This window comes from Thunnus albacares, chromosome 13 (assembly GCF_914725855.1).
Source record: "Thunnus albacares chromosome 13, fThuAlb1.1, whole genome shotgun sequence".
Classification (NCBI taxonomy): Eukaryota; Metazoa; Chordata; class Actinopteri; order Scombriformes; family Scombridae; genus Thunnus; species Thunnus albacares.
In genome coordinates this window covers 11,017,866-11,039,059 of record NC_058118.1, presented here as the reverse complement: position 1 = coordinate 11,039,059, position 21,194 = coordinate 11,017,866, and the positions used below count along the sequence as shown (strand labels likewise).

At 38.9% G+C, this 21,194-nt stretch overlaps 1 protein-coding gene across 1 annotated transcript; it reads right to left on the bottom strand.

Moving 5' to 3' along the window:
• Positions 1 to 1,452: 1,452 nt before the first annotated feature.
• Positions 1,453 to 17,009, bottom strand: gucy2d (guanylate cyclase 2D, retinal). Its single transcript, XM_044369535.1, has 19 exons — positions 16,652 to 17,009; positions 13,887 to 14,910; positions 13,490 to 13,791; positions 12,892 to 13,264; positions 12,701 to 12,785; positions 12,485 to 12,596; positions 12,194 to 12,313; positions 11,994 to 12,074; positions 11,463 to 11,639; positions 11,216 to 11,372; positions 10,950 to 11,099; positions 10,590 to 10,738; positions 10,324 to 10,487; positions 8,629 to 8,821; positions 5,906 to 6,080; positions 5,223 to 5,321; positions 4,433 to 4,527; positions 4,230 to 4,312; positions 1,453 to 4,037 (listed from the first exon to the last, which is right to left on the bottom strand). The coding sequence occupies exons 2-19, from the start codon at positions 14,743 to 14,745 to the stop codon at positions 3,953 to 3,955; spliced, it is 3,459 nt and encodes a 1,152-aa protein (XP_044225470.1). The 5' UTR covers positions 14,746 to 14,910; positions 16,652 to 17,009; the 3' UTR covers positions 1,453 to 3,952.
• Positions 17,010 to 21,194: the final 4,185 nt, after the last annotated feature.

Sequence of the window (21,194 nt, the reverse complement as noted above, 5' to 3'; positions counted from 1 at the left end):
TACATGGACATACTGTCACTCCATAGAGAGACTATTAGATAAATTTAGGAATATCCATGTTATAGTAATAATATAGTTTTACCAATTCCTTTTTAGTTCTTTGATTTAAATCTAAATTAAACGTAAACATATTTCAACAACAACTAGGACAGCTGAAATTCACTGCCTTGACCATCATTTGCAAGAAAAAAACAGTCTGAGTCGATTCCAATTAACTTTGTGGTGATAAACACAAGTAGAATATACTCAACAGTAGGCCATATCCTGACAGTCTGAATAAATTGTCATTTTTAATGGGCTTACCTGGATGGTAAGCACCAGTGACAGTAAAGGGGACCAGGATGCCCAAACCAGAATTCCCCAGAGCACACAATATAGCAGGGTTGGCTGTTGACTTTGGACTTGGGTGTTTTTTATGTCTACATACACTAATCACTGAATAGAGTAATGCCACATATCACAACATTTATGGCCTGAATTAATGTATATCCTATGCAGCAAAAAACTATTCAACATGGACTAAGAGTTCAGAAGAAAAGTCTCATACTGTAGATGATACCAAGTGGTTATTGCATCACCACTGTGCCATAAAAAGGTTTGGCATTGCAACCTGTCAAACTGATCAAATTGTCCTCATAGAAAACCCTGTTAGTGGGAGAAATAGGAATTGCTTTTGAGTTTATGTTGTCCTCGAGGCTTTGATATATATATTCCTGGTAGCAGTGCAGACATGATCGGTCCATGCTCTGATTTAGGTAATAACACTGGAATCATTTCAAAGTCAGCTTTAGAAAAAGTTATAATATATTGTATGGAAGGAGAAATTTGTGACAGCATTTAAAATTCTTTTAAGATCTCATGACTTAAAGCAACACTGAAAAAAAGCAGGAAATCCACCCCATAATCATATATTGGGTTTACCATCATTTACATTGTTCAGTTGAAGTCTGTGACACTTTATTTTTGACCATGTGCAGCATATTGCACAGCAGTTGCATTATGTAAAGCCATCCTCTCACTTCCATTGGATTGTCTCACTACAGAATAAAGCAGAGTCACACCAGCCCAACGCTTGTTAGAATAACTGTAACTTGCTTGGGGATTCATGGTGAAATGATGAGGTAAGACTTTCATTGCTTTACTGTCTCTTCTTTATAACTGAGTGCTGTGCCTGTTTTCAAGTCTGCTATTTCATAACCTAAACCTTGTTCTATTCAAAGGGATTCAATCAAATTTGATAGATAAAGGCCATTAATTAGAAAAAAAGAGCTTTAAATGGCTTATTTGTCATTTATCAATATTTAATTATTTACTGGCCTTTATTGAGCTTATGATTTATTGGTCCTCTTGTTGTGAATCATAATTTAGCATAGTATCATGGCACCATTTGGGAAAAAAGATCACGTATCAACCCAAGAACAGACAATAGGACAAACATATGAAAACACGATCTTCACTAAAACCATCATTTATTTACAGACACACATTGAGATCACTTTCAAAATGAACAACACAGTCCATTTAATTTTGATGAAATCTATCTATTTGGCAAATTGAAAGTCTAGAAAAAGTAGATCCTACCTATGCAATAAGATAACTCATTTTGTTCTTTAGATATCCGTCAGAGTGAAAGATTCAGAGCAGCTTCCCCCATGTTCTTCATTTTGACTCAGAATTCTGCATTTCCTCTTCCTTGGGGGGTTTAATCATGCTTGAAGAGCCAGTTCTAAACACTTAATGGTGTGAAAGACTACACCACAAGCAACTTGTTAATCAAGTCATCAGATGTCCGTTCTTTATCTATACGCTGAGCCACTGTGACAAGTCAGCATGTGTTAGAAGTGGTCAGCAATGGGCTCCCAAGAAAAAAAAAATGTCCGCAGCCTGAAACTGTTGTCACATCTTGACATTGCCTGCCTATTGTTGCTTCAATATCAGTGCTACGAATCACATTTAGCGAGCGAACAGAGTAAGTGAACAATGTGGTCACTTGCTTTTTGATTGCACTGTAATTAAACCCTTGTGTTTTGCTGATAGCTTCTGTTTGTGTCAGGCGTTTAGGGAACCCAAGTGGGACAAAAAAAGTCCCACTAAAAAGTCCCTAACTCTGCAGGACACAAAGACAAACTAACTATGTACAAATTTACAGTATATACACATCCCCAGGCCAAAGATAAGTGACTCAGAAGACTCTGTCCTCCCTTTTTCATGCATGCCCCCCCACATATGTTCTGTAAAATTCAACTAGAATCCCCTGGGGGCGGGCACGGGAGAGGGACTTGGTGAACATTTGTTCTCGGAGGACCTTCAGATACAGCCGCTGTTTGGGGTCCCGGAGAGCCCAAACAGAAGATAATGGCTGAAAAAAAAACTCAGACACAGACAGACATTTTCCTCTAGAAGATGGCGATACACATGAAAAGGCTCAATCTGCGGAAGCACATTATTGGAGATGATTGTTTCAGTCAATTGACTCAGACATTCTGCATATCAGCGCAGAGCAGATACACTGTATGTTGTAGAAATGAGGTCTTCCTATTGCTACCCTATTAAGACCCTGTTGAACACACAGTATGCTGTGCAGTACATTCAGCCATGCATGCAGCACATTTCAGTAATAGGCTACAAGTGCATGAAACTACAGTCAGACTGCATTGTTGTTAGTGAGCAATAGTTTGGATCTTGTTTGCATGTATGTCTTCTACCGTATGTTTTTGTAGAAAATGACAGTATAATGTTAAAAGCAATATACACATCATTAAAAAAACAATACATACTGTTGTATCTTAACATCATTAGTGAGAGAGAAACATATTGTAGATGCACAGTAGAAGTGAATCTTTTAAAGAATAATATCAGATATTAGAACAACTGATCTGAACTAAATTTTAAAGCACATTTTTGTCTTGAGATAAACATTTACAGTAGATACACTTTATGGAACTGATAATGAGACAGATCTATCAGTCAAATCAACTCAAATAGGCCTATTACAATAATGGAATAAAATGTTGATTGGTGTTATATAATAGAATATAACCCTGTGGTCAAAAATATTTTTTTTAATTTTTAATCTATATTAATAACGAAATCAATATTAAATAAACAATCTGATGCTTTGTTTTACCATTTTGGGACAATATGGCTTTATTCATGAAATGTGTGAATAATCGTAGTAAAGCTGCTACAAAAACAAAATCGAAGCCATGTCTGACCTGAGTTCTCAATCCTGATTGGCCTATCCAGTGCTTTCCAGTTTAAATTACTGTGAAAATGTATTAATTCTGTGTAGTTTTAAAAGGCTAATGCCTCTAAAGTGAGTACAACACAGACTCTATTATATCCGAGATGAATAGTCATGCAGTAATAGCTTCCACCCTTGGGGTGTTCATGAAAAAATCTCTACAAAGTACAGAGATCAGTATAAATACAGTATGTGAAGTATTACACATGAGACAGTGATCCATTTTTGTAGACACAATCCCCTTTTGTTTGGCGATTCCTGTCCTCTAAACTAACACATTTTAGACCTGTGATTCAACCTTGGTATACATATTGTGTGATTATGTACGCTCTATTTTCAGTATAAATCCACTGTTGAACAAGTACAATAAGGACAGCTGCCTCATTTTTGGCTCGTTTCTGCAACTTGGGGCTGGGGTTTATCATAGTACTGATGTGGTAAAACTATAATGAAGAAAATGATAATCTCCAAGAAAGATTACTTTAGTATTGAGAATGATTTTGGCAAATCCAAAAAGTGTGAACGACCATGTCACTGGTGCAGGATTTCATTTTGAGTGTAGCACAAATTACAGTAGGTTGTGGCTGATAATTTAAAAATGTTGCATGTTCCACTTTCACACATCTCCTGTGTATTAATTCACTGACAGTTGTTTGAGAAAAAATCACTTCATATCAATTTTTGGGGATCAGTCAAAAAAAAATCCAGCTAGCCCATCTTCTTCTGTCGATCCAGGAATTTTTGTCTTCTGTCAAGAGGTATCTCCTCTAAACCGATACCATGATTGCTTCCCCTGTAATAGGAAATATAGCTTTTTATGTATTGTAACTCGCACAAACAGTAGACATCCCATTCATACAAATGAGTCCTTTGATTACATGAAGTTGTGCTGTATTAATCTAGCATTATACAGTATAAATGTAATGCAAAGATCTAATTAGGCAAATCATGTCTATGCATTTCTGGAGAAGTAATATGGTCTTACCCTTGAAGGTCTGGTGGAATGGGCAGAGCTTTGTTGAAATCCTGCCTCCCGACCAACCAGTATGTGTTCTCAATCCCTTTTCCCTGGAAATAAATTATCATTAGTATTCATAAGACATTATTGCAAGGCCAGCGTTAGATACAATGCATATCTTCAGTGTATATTATGATATATATTATATGATGTATATTATATTAATTTACCTTCAACTCTGTGAGGCCTCTGGTATCGATTTTGTATCCCAGCTTCAAGCTGTTCAGGATATCAACTGTGGTTTGGTTAACATGGATTCTGTAAGCTGTGACAGAAAAGACACAGTAAAGTCCTGAACATTTGTATTTGCACACTGAAACTACTTTAATATCAAGCAGACAGATCAAATCTGTTTTGGCCTGTGAACACTGTGAAGTTTTAAAATGATTGTATCTGAGAAATTAACACAGTCAGGCTGTCATTTCTGTATTAAGCCACTTGGTGGCAGTAGACTACCCATTATTTCTTTACTCCTAATAGCAAAATACATGCTCATGCATAAATGTATAACTGTTATTTTAAATATAACAAATTAGACTCAGCTGAAACTGCACTAGACTATTTTAAATAGGTGAATAGGTTCATTTATTTTAATATGATCTTCTGGGAACTCCTTTAAATGTTTTATTTACACTCCTTGAACGTGAATAAAGTGTATTTTTAAGGAGTTAATACTTAGGCTTGTACTTAATTTGTACATCATGCAAAGGGTAGCCGAGGCAAACTGTGTCATTGACGACATCTACATCGAAACTTCAAATTGGCCTCTAATTCTGCTGATAGTCTTAAAGGATTAGTGAGGACTGCTCACTTAAAGCCCTGTTTAGCCTCAAGCAACATGCACACATACAGCTGCCATACACCTGTCCTTTCTACTGCTCTGTCAGCTTTTAAAAAAAAATGGAAAAAAACAGAAGGAGGGATCTGTCAAGTCTATATAGTGATATATGAGATACTCACACAATCCTGTGGACTCCATTCGAGATGCTGTGTTGACAGTGTCTCCAAACAGACAGTACCGTGGCATTGTAAGGCCCACTACTCCTGCTACAACTGGGCCTGGAAACATAGCATGCAAATATGCACACACACACACACACACACACACACACACACACACACACAAACACACAAAGGTTGACGGGCTTTCAATGGGACACCCACCTTGGCAAGCAATATCCTATATTAAACCCCCTTTTATGTGCTACATTTTTACATTGTGGCATGTGACCATCACAGTTTTTGATCCCACTCTTTCAGGAAGACTCATGGTGTCTTAGCATTTTAGTAAATAAGATAAGATTCTTATCCCAATATGTGACATTAAAGCTGTACACTACCACCTCTGTGTGCCGCTATAAATTCATAGAATAGAGTTAGAAATCCAGTATGCAGTGTGTTAATTGGATGACAGCACTAAGTGGATAGTGTTTCACTGTTCCAAGAATAAGTTCCAGACGAGGATAAGGAGGTAAAAATACCTCCTTGCCTTAGCAGCTTGGGTTGCTTAATTCTTACTCCTCTGCAACAAATTAACTTTTGCTCACTCTGAAATGGAGTTTGGATTAATTTCACATGTATTCCAAAAGTAATTACAAGAGCATAATTTACCAAAGCACAGAAAGGATGCACATATTGCTCACCAGAGTGCAGGCCAATACGAATCCTGACTTTTACGTCAGGCATGTGCCTCATCTTGAAGGTCCCAATACAATGGAGGATGTCAAGAGACATGTTGGCCATCTCAGCTGCATGACGGTTGCCGTTCCTGGTTGGTACTCCTGAGGCTACCATGTAAGCATCTCCAATAGTTTCCACCTAAATGCCATAAGAACAAAAGTTGGACAAACACCAACTGCTGTGAGACTTCCTGGGGGTATGAAATAGTCATTCAATGGGTTTTGCAAAAAAGGATAACACTGCAAAATTTGAAAGTACTGTCCACCACCAGAATAGTGGGTCCTGGGTGATATGAACATTAACTGGTTAATTAACACACAAAGCATTCACAACTAAGTCATCCTCTGATTGGCAAAATTTTCTTCAACAACGTAATAGGTGTCTCACTGTTATTTGAAATGCTGAATCATCATTTTATGTCTCTGCACTATCTGAAAGTAAAGGAAACCCAGTAAACCTTTGGAAAACAGTTAAATCATTATCACAGTCCTACTCCATCCTTAACCAATGAAATTCTTCAAGGTTCAACCACCATCTCAGTTGGAAAGAAAATATGTGATGCATTTAATAAACATTTTATTTCATCAGGTTATTTTTTTGAAAATGCTGGATTTCCTCTCACTGTCTCTGATCAAAGTGTATCTTGCTGGGCAAACAAATTAGGCTCTCAGAACTTTTCATTGAAGCCTTTTAAAATTCTTGAAGTGTTTAATGCTCTTTGTTCTATTGATCCAAAAAAGTCCAGTGGGGCTGATTAGTTAGAGCCCAAGCTTTTATTATTAGCAGCTCTATTTTTAGTTGATTGCTTAACTTGTATTTTTAATCTGACTATGGTAACAGAAAGCATCCCTGACCTTTGACAGCCTACATCCCAGCTTTGCGTAAAGGGGGCCAGCCCAATGAGCTAAATCAGCGTCCGATATCTGAACTATCATGTCTGTTAGAGAAACTGGTAAATGATCAGGTGAGAACATTTTTATCTCAACACTCCATTTTAACTCAGATTTTGCCGGTGCATTAGACAACAAGCAGGATTGTGTCACCCTTTTTATCGATTTATCTAAGGCTTTTGATACTGTTGATCATCAAACTCTTTTGCCTGGAATCTTTTGGATTTGATGAAAAGTCGTGTAATTGGTTTGCAGATTATCTCAGTGGTAGAACACAAGCTGTTGTGCTGATGGCTATCAGTCCAGCTTTAGGAATTTTAAAAAAGGTGTGCCACATGGTTCTATTCTAGGACCATTTTTATTCACAATTTTTATAAATGAATTTGGTGAAAATGTTATAAACAGTAGAATTCAGTAGGCTATTCTCTACACAGTGCTTATTTCTGTGCTCTACAGCTAACTTTAATTGATCTTAAATTATTTTTAAACTTTGATAAAACAAAATGCATTCTGTTTTCTAGAAAACTGACAGTTCCACTTAAGTGAATATTACTACCCTTAACTGGACACCAATTGAAAGAGTATCCTCTTATAAATATCTTGGCTTCTGGCTTCTGACAAGCTGTGCTTCAAAAAACATATCAATGAACTGACCAAGTCCTTAAAAGCAAAACTGGCCTTCTTCTATTGAAATAAAGCATGTATAACCCAGAACTGCAGAATGCCAATTGTTCAGTCAACCTTTTTATCCGTTATGGACTATGGCGATGTAATTTATATGCACTATCCTGCCTCTACTCTTAAACCTCTCAATGCAGTCTATCATTCCACCCTTAGGTTCATAACTGGGGATGGCTTTAAAACGCATCGCTGTATTCTTTATGAGAAAGTTGGGAGGCAGTCATGGGTAGTGAGAGGAGAACAGCACTGCATTCTATTTATTTACAAAGCACTTCTTGGCAATCTTCCTGGGTATTTCACATGTCTTTTTAACTATAGATCAAAGTCACACTGCACTAGGTCCCAAGAGTATTTGGCCCTGGAAAATCACCATGTTAGTACTGAGATTGGGAAACTGACTTTTAAATACTGTGCTCCACACAAGTGGAAGAATCTGCAGAAGATTGTAAAATTAGACAAGCTAATCCCATTTTAATCAATTTAAATCTCTTTTGACTGACAAAGAGCAGTGTGAATGCATGTCTTTGGCTTGTTTGTTGTATAATCTGTTGATACTGTAAATTTTGTGTGCAGTTATATGTACTGTAATCAGGGCATCAATCAATGGCCCTTCCTGTTTAAATAAAGGTTATAATAATAATTTTAAAAAATCCCTAAAGAAATAGTGGACATAATAACGAGTAGCTTCAGTTCAGATTCAGTAGCAAATCCAGCAGTTTTTTTTAGCATTATCAACAATATTCAGAATCCTAGATCACATTCTCGTTGGAAATTTTGACATGAAATTAGAAAAAAAGACAAAACTTTTAATTAGGCCTTGTTGGGGAAAAACACACATGGAAACCAAAAGGAAATGATTTAAGAGTTCACCTAAATATATTAAAATAGGATAATTATATGAATTTATTTATGATTTGGATTACACCAAAACTGTTGTGTATCCTGCAAAAAATCTGTTCTATCTGTCAATATATTTAAAATATTGAAACATATTTAAAGATACCATTAATATCAAAAACCCCAAAAATGAAATGAGAAAAATGAAAATAATACAAAAACAAAGCATTCATAATATTTAATGTACATAGACTGACAAAAGACCTCCCAACACTCACCTTGTACACATCATGCAGACCAATGATAGCATCAAAGAGTGAGTAGAGGTCATTGAGTAAGTCAACCACCTCGATGGGCTCGCTGAGAGCTGAGATGGTGGTGAAGCCCACGATGTCACTGAAGTACAGAGTGACTTCGCTGAAATGCTCGGGTTTCACAGGCTTCCCTGTCTTCAGTGCCTGGGCCACAGATCTGAAAGAGGAAGATTATGAGTGGAGGACACTCTGAGGAACTGACACAGAAATAGTTTTGTCATAAGAGCCTGAAACTGCTTGAAGTAATTTTGTACTTTAATGGATTTCATTTTTCAGCGCACTCACAGACTTTAAAAGACATTCTGTCCCTTTCAAACATCATAAATCTGATGATTTCAGGCTTTCCTCCCAAACTACCAATACTGATCACTGCAAACAGGCAAAGTAGCATCTCTAAAAACATGACTGAAATGCATAGATACAGTAACCTATAATGTGTGACTGACTCCTTCTTACATTGATCTGATTCAATATGAATCTCAGTATCATGCAGTTGGTGACTGAAAACAGGAAGGCAACTTCTCTTTGGCGAATCAGGGTTTTGAAATGACTGCAATCATTTTTTGTATTGATCTAATATAAAGATTCATTATTATTTATTATTATTAATTAGGTTAGTGTCAGTGCTATGAAAAGCACAGTTGAGTTTGTTAAGGTGTCAATTCTGATAATAACAAGAATTTTTGGTGGTCAGTTGCCCTACACATCATAAAAGGAAACAAAACTGAAGTGGCTGATCTGTTGCACATCATGTTGTGTGGAAAAATCTGTTTTTCAGAGTCCTGATGACATAAACTAACTTCTTATTGATTCCTTATAAAACAAAAATAATAATTTAAAAAAACACATTACAATGTAAACATTCTGTGACAAATTACAGTGACAGAATAAAATATAAGGGCAGGACACCATTGATTAATTTTATCTGCAGGTTGATACTGAATGTTTCATTTGAGGATAAACATCACTTATGGACAGTATATTTAGAATATTTAGTATATTTTGTGTAATGTGTGAAAAAGCAAAGAATAACTGTCATGAGCAAGCAAAATCTACAAATTACAGGTTTTCACTAATGGTATTTGGCTGCTTGATTTAAACCAGTTTGACTGTCTGATCACATCCACATCACACTCTCGCAGTAGAACGATGCTATATTTTGGTAGACAACTTGGAGTAGAGATATGTTGAAAGAAAGAAAGATGTAAAAGAAAATATGTTTGACTATTCTGATGGTTAAATTGTGTTTTCATGGCAGCTACAATTCGGTAATAATCTCTCTACTTTTTCCTCTGTGGTTTTGATTCAACCACATTCTGACCTGGTCTCCACAGCACCTGAGAATTATTGTTACATCCCTGCAGAAGACAGATCACAGGGAGCAGCCACCCTGTTGAACTGAATCCCTACCAGCTTCAGGGATGCTGTTTTGAAGCTGTCTCTGACCTTTGACCTCCCTGACCTTGCCTTCTCTTAGCTTGATCACTTAAATATCACATTATTATTGTAACTGTGCTCATGCTCCACAGACCTCCAGAGGCTATTGTTTCTCATCAACCTCTATAGCTGTGCTGTGTGTGTAGAATAATATAACTTTGAACATGACACCACAGTTTTATCATGTCTTTCACATGTTAATGAAAGCAGCTGGGCACTTACTTGGGCAACATCTGAGCCACCAGATTGTCAGTCTTCTGTCTCTCCACCTCCAGCTCCTCTGTCCTCTCTCTAATCAGATCTTCCAAATTAGAAGAGTACTGCTCCAACATGCGCAGCATAGAGTCAATGATGTTGGTTTTCTTTCCCTTGGTGATGCTCTTGAACTGTCATGAAGAGGGAGGGAACAGTAATGTGATCTCCTTTTGCACAGAGCAACATATAAGGAAACATAAACCTGGATCAATATGTGTTATCAAAGTGTTCACCTGTTTGAAGATATCCTCAAAGGTCGGCCTCTTCTCTGGCTCTTCACTCCAGGCCTGTTTCATAACCTGTATCACGTCCAGCGGGGCCTCATCCACTGACACAACAGGCCGGCACAAAGGAGGAGGCTCTTTGACCTTGCTGATAATCTCTGTCATTACATACACACAACACAGGCATTAGACACATGCAGAAATGCACAAAAACAGATAGAATTCATGCACTCAGTTTCGTCAATGAGCATTTTCAGCAACAATCCTAATGTTTATCATTTGCTTTCCCGCTCATTGTGACTGGTGCTGTGTATAAAGTAGTCGTTTCATGTTGTCATCCTATGGGGTTAGAAATGCCATATCACTCACCCTTGGGAGGCATGTCCAGCATGCAGAAAGGTGCAGAGCGAGAAATGACCTCCTGCATAATAATGGAGAAGCTGTAGACATCTCCCTGGAAAGTGCCCTTTCTTCTCAAACTAGAACTTCGCAGCAACTCAGGAGCCGTCCAGAGCAGATCTTTTTTATTAAAATAAGATGGACAATAAACAAAGAAAATTATAAATAAACAAAGAAAATTGATATGTACAAGCAAACTCACTAAATCATTGGTCTGAGGATGCACATGAACTCACTCTCGGGCTTGTCCTCATCATTGTCGACGTTTTGGGCAATCAAAATTTCATTGAATCCATAATCAGTCACCTTCAACACAAAGCGCCCATCTACCACACAGTTGCGGGATTTCAGCCGTCCATGGAGGATGCCACGATTGTGCAGATACTTCATCCCCTGATAACAGTTGGAACAGTATGTGTGAGTGATAAAAAGACATGCTAAGATGGGAAATGAAACACGAGTAGGTCACTATGTCTCTCTTACCCGGATCAGATCCATTAACAAGGAAGACTTGAACATCCAGTCAAGACGCACGTCCTCATTGTTGAGCAAGTCCTCCAAGCTGCCCCTGGAGCAGTGTTCAGTCACAACGCCAAAGATCCCAGAGTCCAAGAACAGCCCCAGGAACAGATTGAGGTTCTCATGCCTCATGTCTCTGAGCTGAGAGGAAGACAATGGAAACTTCAATGCTGTAGATTGTCAGGTTTGTTCTTTGGATCTAACTTCATTTTTCAAGAGGTTTTATAATGCTTTTTTTATGGCTGGGGTCAGTGCAGTCAATTGTTTTGCAACATTTGTTTCTTTAGATTGAAGTTCAGATGACCAATTATATTCTCTTATCCAAAGGATTTACAAATTTGAGCTTTACAGTAAATTACTGCATAATCACAGAAGTGGACCAACCTGTGGTTTCTGGCTACAATTGAAAGTCATTTGTTCTAATAATGAGTGATATGCAATTGGCCAAGAAAACAGAACAGAACTTCCTTCCCATTCACTCACACATTCACTGACCTGGACAAAGATAAACTCAGTGTTGCTGTTGACACTTGATACTGCTCCACTGGGGCATTTCTTCAACCAAACCCAGTCACCCTGGGATGTACACAGAATGACACAGTCTTTGTGAAAGCACTACCAAAAACAGCCAAAGGCATGAGCTCCATAATGGTAAACAGGAGTTTGTTGAATGTGTCATGACACACTCGCCTCACCTCAAACACAGCAACATTCGAGCTGTCTGGTGTGGACGCCAAGTAGCTGCGACCGGACACTGAGTGATGAGGTGTCTTCATATCCAGCTGGCTCCTCATGATGCTTTCGTCATTGATTTTCTGCTCACACATACAGTTCAGAGAGGACGGGGTCAGCTTAGAGCAGATAGTTTTTTACAGGTAAACAACTTTCATACATCATATATCTGCAAATAACTGCGTGCACCACAGAGAGAAGCAAAACACAGCTAAATACTGCCGGTATTGTCAGCGTATCAGCACAGAACTGACCCGTTTGCTGACTTGAGTGTTGATGAAGACCAGGTCATCCAGGGTCAGGACTACCTTTGATGATCCACTACCTCCACCACCTCCGAAGCTGAACCCAACTCTGCCGTTTCTCCTGATCAGACAAAAAAGAAATCAAAAACAATCATAATATTTTCTAAAAAGCACACAAGACTGCACTGGATGAGATATCATTCTTTGATATTCTGCTATACATACTTGAAATGAAGAAAGAAGTTTACTCCCAATGCAAACAAAACAATGAACAGTAGAAAAAGGAAGAAGAGAGTGGCTGCATCCAGTCCTTTGGGAAGAGAAGAGGAGAAGTTTGAATGTAAGGGTTCAGCAACATACACCATAGCAACTTAAAAACAGTATATATCCTGTGATGACACTACTAGAGCACTCACCTCCACTGCAGGCAAAGTATGGACTAAACCAGCAACCTGAGTCTTTGTAGGGCGTGCTTCCTGCAAAATGGATCGAACGTCCAAGGTATTTCAAGGCCCCAGTCTTGCCATCTGTATGTTGGGCGTCCAGAGTGTGAGTGGAGTAGAGAGTGTTGCCCATGCCACTGTAGTCCAGCACTACATAGCGGGCCTGCATGCCTTCACCGTTCCTGCCAGCCCACAAGGGCTGATTGAAGCCTTCATATTCAAAGCCACCCTCGCTGTCACCCAGGATCTCACCGGTTACCCAGCGGCCTCTTTTGGCGCGGGCCTGCTCAACAGCCATAGCTGTGTAGTACATCATGTTGTAGATGGTGCCAAAGAATGGGGAAACCTAGCAGAGGAGACAGTGGTGATTATCTGCTGATGTGACAGAACAGTGCAGCACTATTTCAAATTATTTTATAAAAGTGTGATTTTGATTCAAATATGTTCCATTTGTTAAGAATGTTAATTTAATGACTAATATTTATTTGGTTGTTAGTTTTTCCTCTTCTTTCAGATTTGTCATTATTTCTTTCATCGCTTAATTATTACAGTATACAACAGAGAGTCTCACCTGCTCTGGTGGGGTGCTGCTGCGGATTTCATAGCTATTCTGAGCATGTTTGAAGGCTTCACGGAAATTGCGTTCTCCGGAGTCCATAGTGATGGTGAGGACCCCGTCATAGGCTTTCCGTATTTTGGTGTCATTGCCTAGCAAATAGTAGGATGCATTGTTGTAGGGTAGTGAGTAGAGGAGGGTGTCATAGGGGATGAAAACGTAGCCACGGTCGATCATACGCATGGCCAAGGCTGTAGTCAGAAGTTGGTACTGGGCTTGGCCACCAATCAGGACAGAGGGCATGCACATAATGATCACTGCAAGGAGAGGAGAAAGAAGTTTAAAAACTCATCTATTTGCATGATTTGTGTGGATTAAGGTGGTCCTTTGGTCTTTTACACTTATAGCTCACCTCTGACCCGGTCAGATTCCCGCACTTTTGTCAGGGCTTTCCGAGGCCCGTCCTTGTCGCCCTCCATAGTGACCACAGGGTTGACAGGCAGACCGAGGGCCCTCAGTGACGAGGCCAGCTCTTGTCCAGTGGCTTCCCACAAATCTGTCTCCTCTGATATTATAGCCACATGGGCCCAATGAAAGAAGCGCAACACAGCAAAAAGTACACGGGAAGACAGTGGCAGCGGGCGCAGGAAGGTGGGATACGTCTCTCCATTTTCCATGTTTGGTTTGAGGCAACCCCAGGAGAGAATCCCAACATCCCACTCTTTTGCATACAAAGCAGCTGAGGAGCAGTAGCCTGGATTGGCTGGGCCTAGGAAAGCAGCACCGTAGCCATCCAGCCCAGCAAAACGAGCGAGGGCACGGGATGATTTGCAATCCTCATTGATCAGCGTGTAGTCATACCAGTAGCCTTTGTTGAGGTAGGGGTCCTTATTGATGCGGGAGGTGGCAAGACGGGCTGCCAAGTCAGGCAGAGCTTTGGAGTATAAGAGGTCACAAGTCCAGGGTCCAACCAGTGCCACCTTGAAAGTGGTCCCCCAAGCTTGACACGGCAGAAATGAGAGCATGAATAAGGGCAGAAGAAACCAGTTCCCCCACCAGCTCTTGGAGCGTTGCACAGGGGATGATGGCAGCTGTGGTTGTGATGATCTTGATGATAATGATGATAATGATTTAAACAGACTATACTCATTGCAACTGTTTGTAGCCACTGTCCGCATGTCTCTTTTTCTCTTTACTTTTATTGAGTCATGCTGCCATCGTGGGTGGTAGGACAGGTTGTGCAGAAAGCGAGGGTCTCTGTGACTTGCCATTTCCCCACACAGCTATTCTGATGCGCAGACACAGAAGAGGAGTGGAGAGTTTATGGTGGTTAGTGTGACAGTGAGTATTTCTTTGTGGATGGGAATGTGTCCCTTGGCACTCAGCCGGCCTCTAGTCCAAAGCTGGACAGGCAACGACACGACCCCAAGCCATCTCTGCCTCCAGAAAATAAGAAAAAAGAATTAGAAAGTTGCGGCCTGACTTACAACGTGCTTGTGTTTTTGCTTCATATGCTCTGTGATACAAGCATGGACATCTCAGGGCAGTCTACAGTATACAGACACAAGCCCTGACCTGAACTTACATCTTGCTGATCTGTTTTGTTTAACAGATCGTGATGTTGAATCTTATCAGCATCCATCTGTCTTACCGAGGACATGGTGCCAAAGTGTAAATGCTGTGCCTTGTACAATTAATGGCATGAAGCTGATTAGCTTTCCGAGGTCACAGGATTTAAAATCAAGTGCCAGGTACGTGGAGCTAAATCTGGCCTTGATGTCTTTATTTGGCCATCTATTTTTCCTTATAAAGTCAATCTTGTCAATCAGTGTTCTCAGCCATCCATTTCAGGATGATTCCACCTTTTGATCTTTTTTTCCGGTGCAAAACGTAGTTTGATGGAGCTTACACTGGTGTTTCAGGTTTAAATTAGAAACAACAGTCAGGCTCTCTGAATCTTCATAATATTAATGATCTCAGAGACCTTATTATACGCAGAAACTAAAAAAACAATTTGTTGCATTGGTTGCATGTAAATCCACTTCAACCATCTATTCTCACCTGGACTTACCTTTAAAATATTACAGACCTAGCTGCTATGACTGTTACCATGCTTAATAATTCAACATTTTCATGATCTAAACCTGGCAATTTACAGGATTTTATGCTTCGAAAAGCTGCTTTTAAAAGCATTTTTGTAACATATGAACAAACACAGCCAATACTTCCCTCTGTGTTCAGATGAACACTTTTTAAAAATGGCTGCCCATGTTCAAAGTATTAACGTTGACAGCTGAGCAAAAGGCCTGACCAACCTGCCAGTGGTGAAAAAAGTTTATTTGCAGCTCATTCTAAAATTCAAACCATGAAGTATACAGACGTTAACCTTGGCAGAAATAAAATATTACACCAATACAATATTGACTTATTGGTTTATGAGGACAATTAAAAAACTATTCCTGGCTTCAAATACTGAAAATATGACCAAATCAACCAAATGTAGATGACAAAAAGTTAGTAATCTTTGTTTCTGTTTGTTTTTGCATATCCTTATAAAAAATATTAATTTATTCCTCTTCCAGACATACTTTTTCAGAGTTTATATCATTTATCAAAAATAAATGGGGTCTGTTATTGATTAAATCGTACACATGAACCATCTTTGGGTTTCATTGGTTTAAAAAATTACAAGAGAAGACAAAGCAAATACCACAGAGCCTGATTTGTTTCCTTGTCTTCAAGCTAAAGCGCAGCAAGCAAGCGGTGGCCACCAAGCCTCCTAAAGTGGCTAATACTGACATTGGCTTATCAGTTGCTAATAGGTTAAGATGAGCACTGACTATTGGACTACTGGATATTCTAGCCATGTTCTACAGCGCAGCTGAAAATAGGAAATAGGTCAAGTTATGATAAGCCCTCAAAACCCTTTTTCCATTTCATGTATAGATCAGTTTTTAAAAAGCTATAACAAATTTATGAAGGGATTAGTCAGTTATTGGTGTTTCAACAGCCTCACCTTTACCTGAGTAGCTCTGGTGCAAACAGATCTGAACAGCACTGCAATCACACTGTGTGATGAATGACTAGTTCACATTAACAAAACCACACTTAATATCTGTAAATCAATACTGAGACATTTCAATAAAACAGATTTAAAAAATGTAAGACAATTCTGACCTGGAGCAGTTTTTCTACATGGGAGCCATGTCAGTGTTGCCCTTCGTCGTTGAATAGCACCATCTGAATTCCAGGTGCATTCAGTATACAGAAGTATACAGCAGGAACCGTTATCTTTGGTCCTTTGTTGTGAAAAAATACCATAGGTAATCCAAATACCATGAAAGGTTTTAAAAAAAAATCTAAATATCCTCTTTTAAATCCAATTTCCGTCAATACAAAAAAATAAAAATCTCCACATTTCCAGTAGTTTAGTCTTGCTTTAGTTCTTGCTGTCTCTTTGGACTGGGACCTTCCCCAAACCACAGAGCAAGGGACGGTTCGTGAGAACAGGCGCAGCCGTGATTCAGACTTCGGATTGGTAGAGAGGTCACAGGTAAAAGAAAGGGAAGAGTGGAAAGGACTGGCCAGCTTTGACTTCTCAGCCCTCTTTAGCTTTTAATCCATACTAGTGTGGGAAGAGTATGTGTGTGTGTGTGGTGAGGGGGAGGGTGCTGAAGAAGATGAAAAAGAAGGTGAAAGTAAAGGAATATCCTCAACACAGTATGTAAACTTAGGAACAATTTAAAAAGAACCTAAAAACAAACCTGGAGCACATTTGGTAAAACTGTGACACAAAACCAAAACTGGCACAAAGGAAAACATGAAGGCATGATGAATTTCACTGAATTTGTTCATAAGGATTTACTCCCCCTTTCTTTAAAAAACAGTTTCTGTAAGACTCATCAAATCCATGAACCTCGCCCTTGCAGGTAGATTCACTTTCAACCCAGACTACCTCACTGGTAGTTATAGTACTGAAAACCTCTCCACTTTCATTCCCTCTGCTATAAGTGCGCCCAAAGCAAAAAATATATTACTTCATAAACCTCCTTACACAAAGCAGATCAAAGAAAACCTTTCCAGTGCTAATAATTGCATACTCATCACCAATGGCCACGTTAGATTATAGAATTGCGTGTAATCACCTGGGGCTTCACGCTGGTGCAGTGATTAAGGCGCCCACGTCTGTAGCCTCATATAACCCTGATGATGCAGTTCCAATCCTTCACTCATGCTCTTTGTGTTCCCCTGTCTTACTACAGTAGCTAAAGATGCCAACTGAAATGAAACAGGGCTTAAACTCTCCCCACACACCAGTAAAATGGATCTCTTTTGGACTGTAACACCACATTTCTTTCCTCACTAGGCAAGGCAAGCTCATTTGTATATCACATTTCATACACAAGGGGGGTTCAAAGTGCTTTGCATTATGCACTAAAACATTTAAAAAAAAAAAAAAAAAAACTGCATAAAAATGTAAAAAATGTAACCCTACAAATGTAAGTGTAACCTGAAACTCACCCCTGATAAAATACCTGAAAATGTTAATGGTAAATTATAGCTTTGTTATCCATCTTGTGAAACCATATTTAATATAATTGAAGTCATTTTTAATTTATCCTCAGATTACCTGAGGCTTCATGTCCCTACTGACATCTTTGTAGCCTCCTGCCCTTCCAGAGGTTGTGTATGTTAAGACTGCAAATGCTAGACAAGGTAACAAAGGTCAACATGAGTATCTGACCTACGGGGAGCAATGCTGATAAAGGCTCAAGAACTATGAGCTGGAGTTGAGGGCTGAAAATATCTTGAGGTAATCTACTGAAAATCTGCTGTTGCTCTTTTGACCTGGTAGCACGTACAGTTCACTGCAGCACTACAGCTGGAATTTAAGCCTTTTGGGGAGGTGGGAGGGAAACTCCACATTTCAAAAAGAATAAAGATTCTCGCAATTATACAGCTACAATTACCTCTGCTGAGATTTTTTAATATGAAGACAGTCTCCTACATATGGAAGTGTGAGAATATGTTCCTGTTTGTCCTGTCTTGCACATTGATGACAACCTTGTTGAAGTAATCAGATTAGTCAGGTGAGGCTGTGCTAAACTGATCTGCTGCCTGCAAGCCTCTTAGTGCCCTGGCTAACAGCACTGGCAGAGATCAGAGAAAGCAAGGTCAGACGTCCAGCTGAGCAAAAAACCAGCTTGGCCTACTGCAGAGATAGCAACACTGAGAAGAGGATACCAGCACTTCTGACCTGTGATTTGCTCATTATTGTTATTTATATGTAGCTTATACCAAGAACCAAAACTGTAAAGCTGTATTGATTTGACAGATTTTATTCAGTAAAATAAGTCAGGCCATTGAAAGAGTATTAGGGGCTTGGATCAATAATAATTTTTTCTTTTTTTAATTTTTTATTATTATTAGTCATAGTATTTGTGATTAAAACCAACCAAACCAAAAACTAATCTATCTACGTGTGAATCTGTGTAATGCTCGCATGTGCTTGGTCACATAACCTGCAAAGCTGCAGTGTTATTTGTCGATTTATTTGTACATCTCTCTTAGAAACATATTTCTCTGTTTGTCAAAGTTAATTAATCAAAGACCTGCAGGTGACGCGATAGAGGAGTTTAATGTGGTTGCCTCAGACGGTGACATCATGTCAGTCTTTCCAGGATCACAGTGTCAGAGAGGGAGTCTTCCCTGAAATGCCCTGAGTGTGTTTATTTAAAATGTGTGTTAGGTAATAGGAATCTCCTGTTACTTTTCTTAGACACAGGAATGGAGCTGCATGCTGCTCCTGAATAGTTTAGGATGAGACAAATGATGCAGGACAGTGATCCACAAAGTGTCAATAAAAGCACAAAAACAATATAAGAAAAATCAAAGCTTTAAAAGGTTTTGAAATCATCTAAGTTCAGAATAATTAAAAATCTTCTGCATATGACTACACCAAAACTGTTGAAATAATTAACAGTCATTAAAAAGATTTCCTGTACATCAGTTTCCAAGACGAACATGCACAACATGACCGGAGAAATAACAGTAATACCATCAATATGTAAATAAAACAGAAGTGTCACTAACACATCATCAACTTATGAAGGACATCCCACAATAAGTGGTCTGTCCCCAACTGGTCCTCAATTCTCATATCTCCGTAACTCCACCAAACACTCCATAAATGAATTTGCACTTTAACGAGTCAAACGTTAACAAATCAACTCTCCTACCTGATGAATTTGAGGTCCAGCTGTGCCCTGTTAAGATGCTGCAGCACCCTCTGCTGGTTGATAGTAGTCTCATAAAGCTAATCTGTCAATTAAATAAAACTCCTAAACTTCTAATGTGAAAAATAGCCGACAAACAGTCAGTGTATTTAAGGTAAAGGAATTTGCACTGACATTTGATATTAAGGTTGAACAACATTTTTCTTCAGCTAATTTAGGTAAACTTGTCCATTGGCTTCTCTACAGGCACCTGGAGGTGGTGGAGTATATTCTATGCTTGTTGAGGAAGGAGGAAAAAACAATGTCTCTTTGTTATATTTGCATCAGAAAAACACATTTGAGGAACAAATTCTCCCCCAGCCACTCCTGTTAAAAAACTACCTTTAAATATTGTCATCTTAAGACTGAATCAGAATAAAAGTTTGATAGCTCTGTGTAGCAAATGAGGAGCCATTGTGTACATTTTCACCCCAGCTTGACATGGCTCTTATTATTCACCTAAATGCTTTGTGCTCCAATTAACTTGCGTGTAAGTCTGCATCAGATGGTCAAATCAATGGCAAATGTCTCATCTTTCTTCTTTCATCATGTCTCATTATTTTATTCACTTCATTCAGCACAATGTTCAATGTTAAGGAGATAAAGGCCTACAACACCTTGAAATTAAATAAGATTTTAACTTTAACGTAAAGGTTTAACTTCAGTGGTAGAACAGTATTTTTAGCAAATATGCGAGTGCAGCTGAAACGAAACTTCCTCAAACTCTGAACCACAGTGACTGAGTGGTTTATCAGAGAAATACAGTAAAATGTTTGTCTTTTAGATGATAAGCAGCCTTTTCTCATCATTTGGATCATATGACTGTATGTATGTATGTACGACTGGAATTTCTGGACTATCACAAATATTATCTCTCACACATTTAATCACAAACATTTTCAGTTTATCGAAGTACAGACATTGATTTCACATGAATGGGTAGGACTGTCTCTGCTGACATTAAAACGTGACAGATTGTAACTGCAGTGAAGGCTTATCATCTGTCAGAAATACCGTGAACATTCCCAACTATGTTCTTGTTTTTATCTCCACTGTGGATTCTTGAGGAGTCATAGTTTTGTTTTGGGCTTTTGTGATTAGATGCAAGGCCTACTCGCGTAATGAAGACAGGTTATTATACTGTTAATGTGCTGTTGTGACCCAATGCTACATACCACACTGTGGTGTAGGCACCTCACCAATTTTATACATCATCTGATGATGTCACAGGGATGTCATCAGGGTTATCTCAGCTCAGGCTTGGAGACAAGACAACAAATTTATAACAGAAAGTCTGTGGTACAATCTGGGGGCAGAGAGTTTGAAAGACATGGGAACTGATGAGGCAGGAATGGTTTAACAAAACACAAATTGAGATTGAGTTGCACCATGGGAATTGTAGGATCTAGTGTTTTTAGAGTTTAACCTAAACTAGGGACTAAACG

Coding starts and splice junctions, on each gene's coding strand:
- gucy2d (XM_044369535.1), bottom strand. CDS start 14,745: ATGGCAAGTCACAGAGACCCTCGCTTTCTGCACAACCTGTCCTACCAC. Junction 13,265..13,489: donor GCAGCACCCCACCAGAGCAG/GTGAGACTCTCT, acceptor CTCCTCTGCTAG/GTTTCCCCATTCTTTGGCAC. Junction 10,488..10,589: donor TTGAGGATATCTTCAAACAG/GTGAACACTTTG, acceptor TCTTCATGACAG/TTCAAGAGCATCACCAAGGG.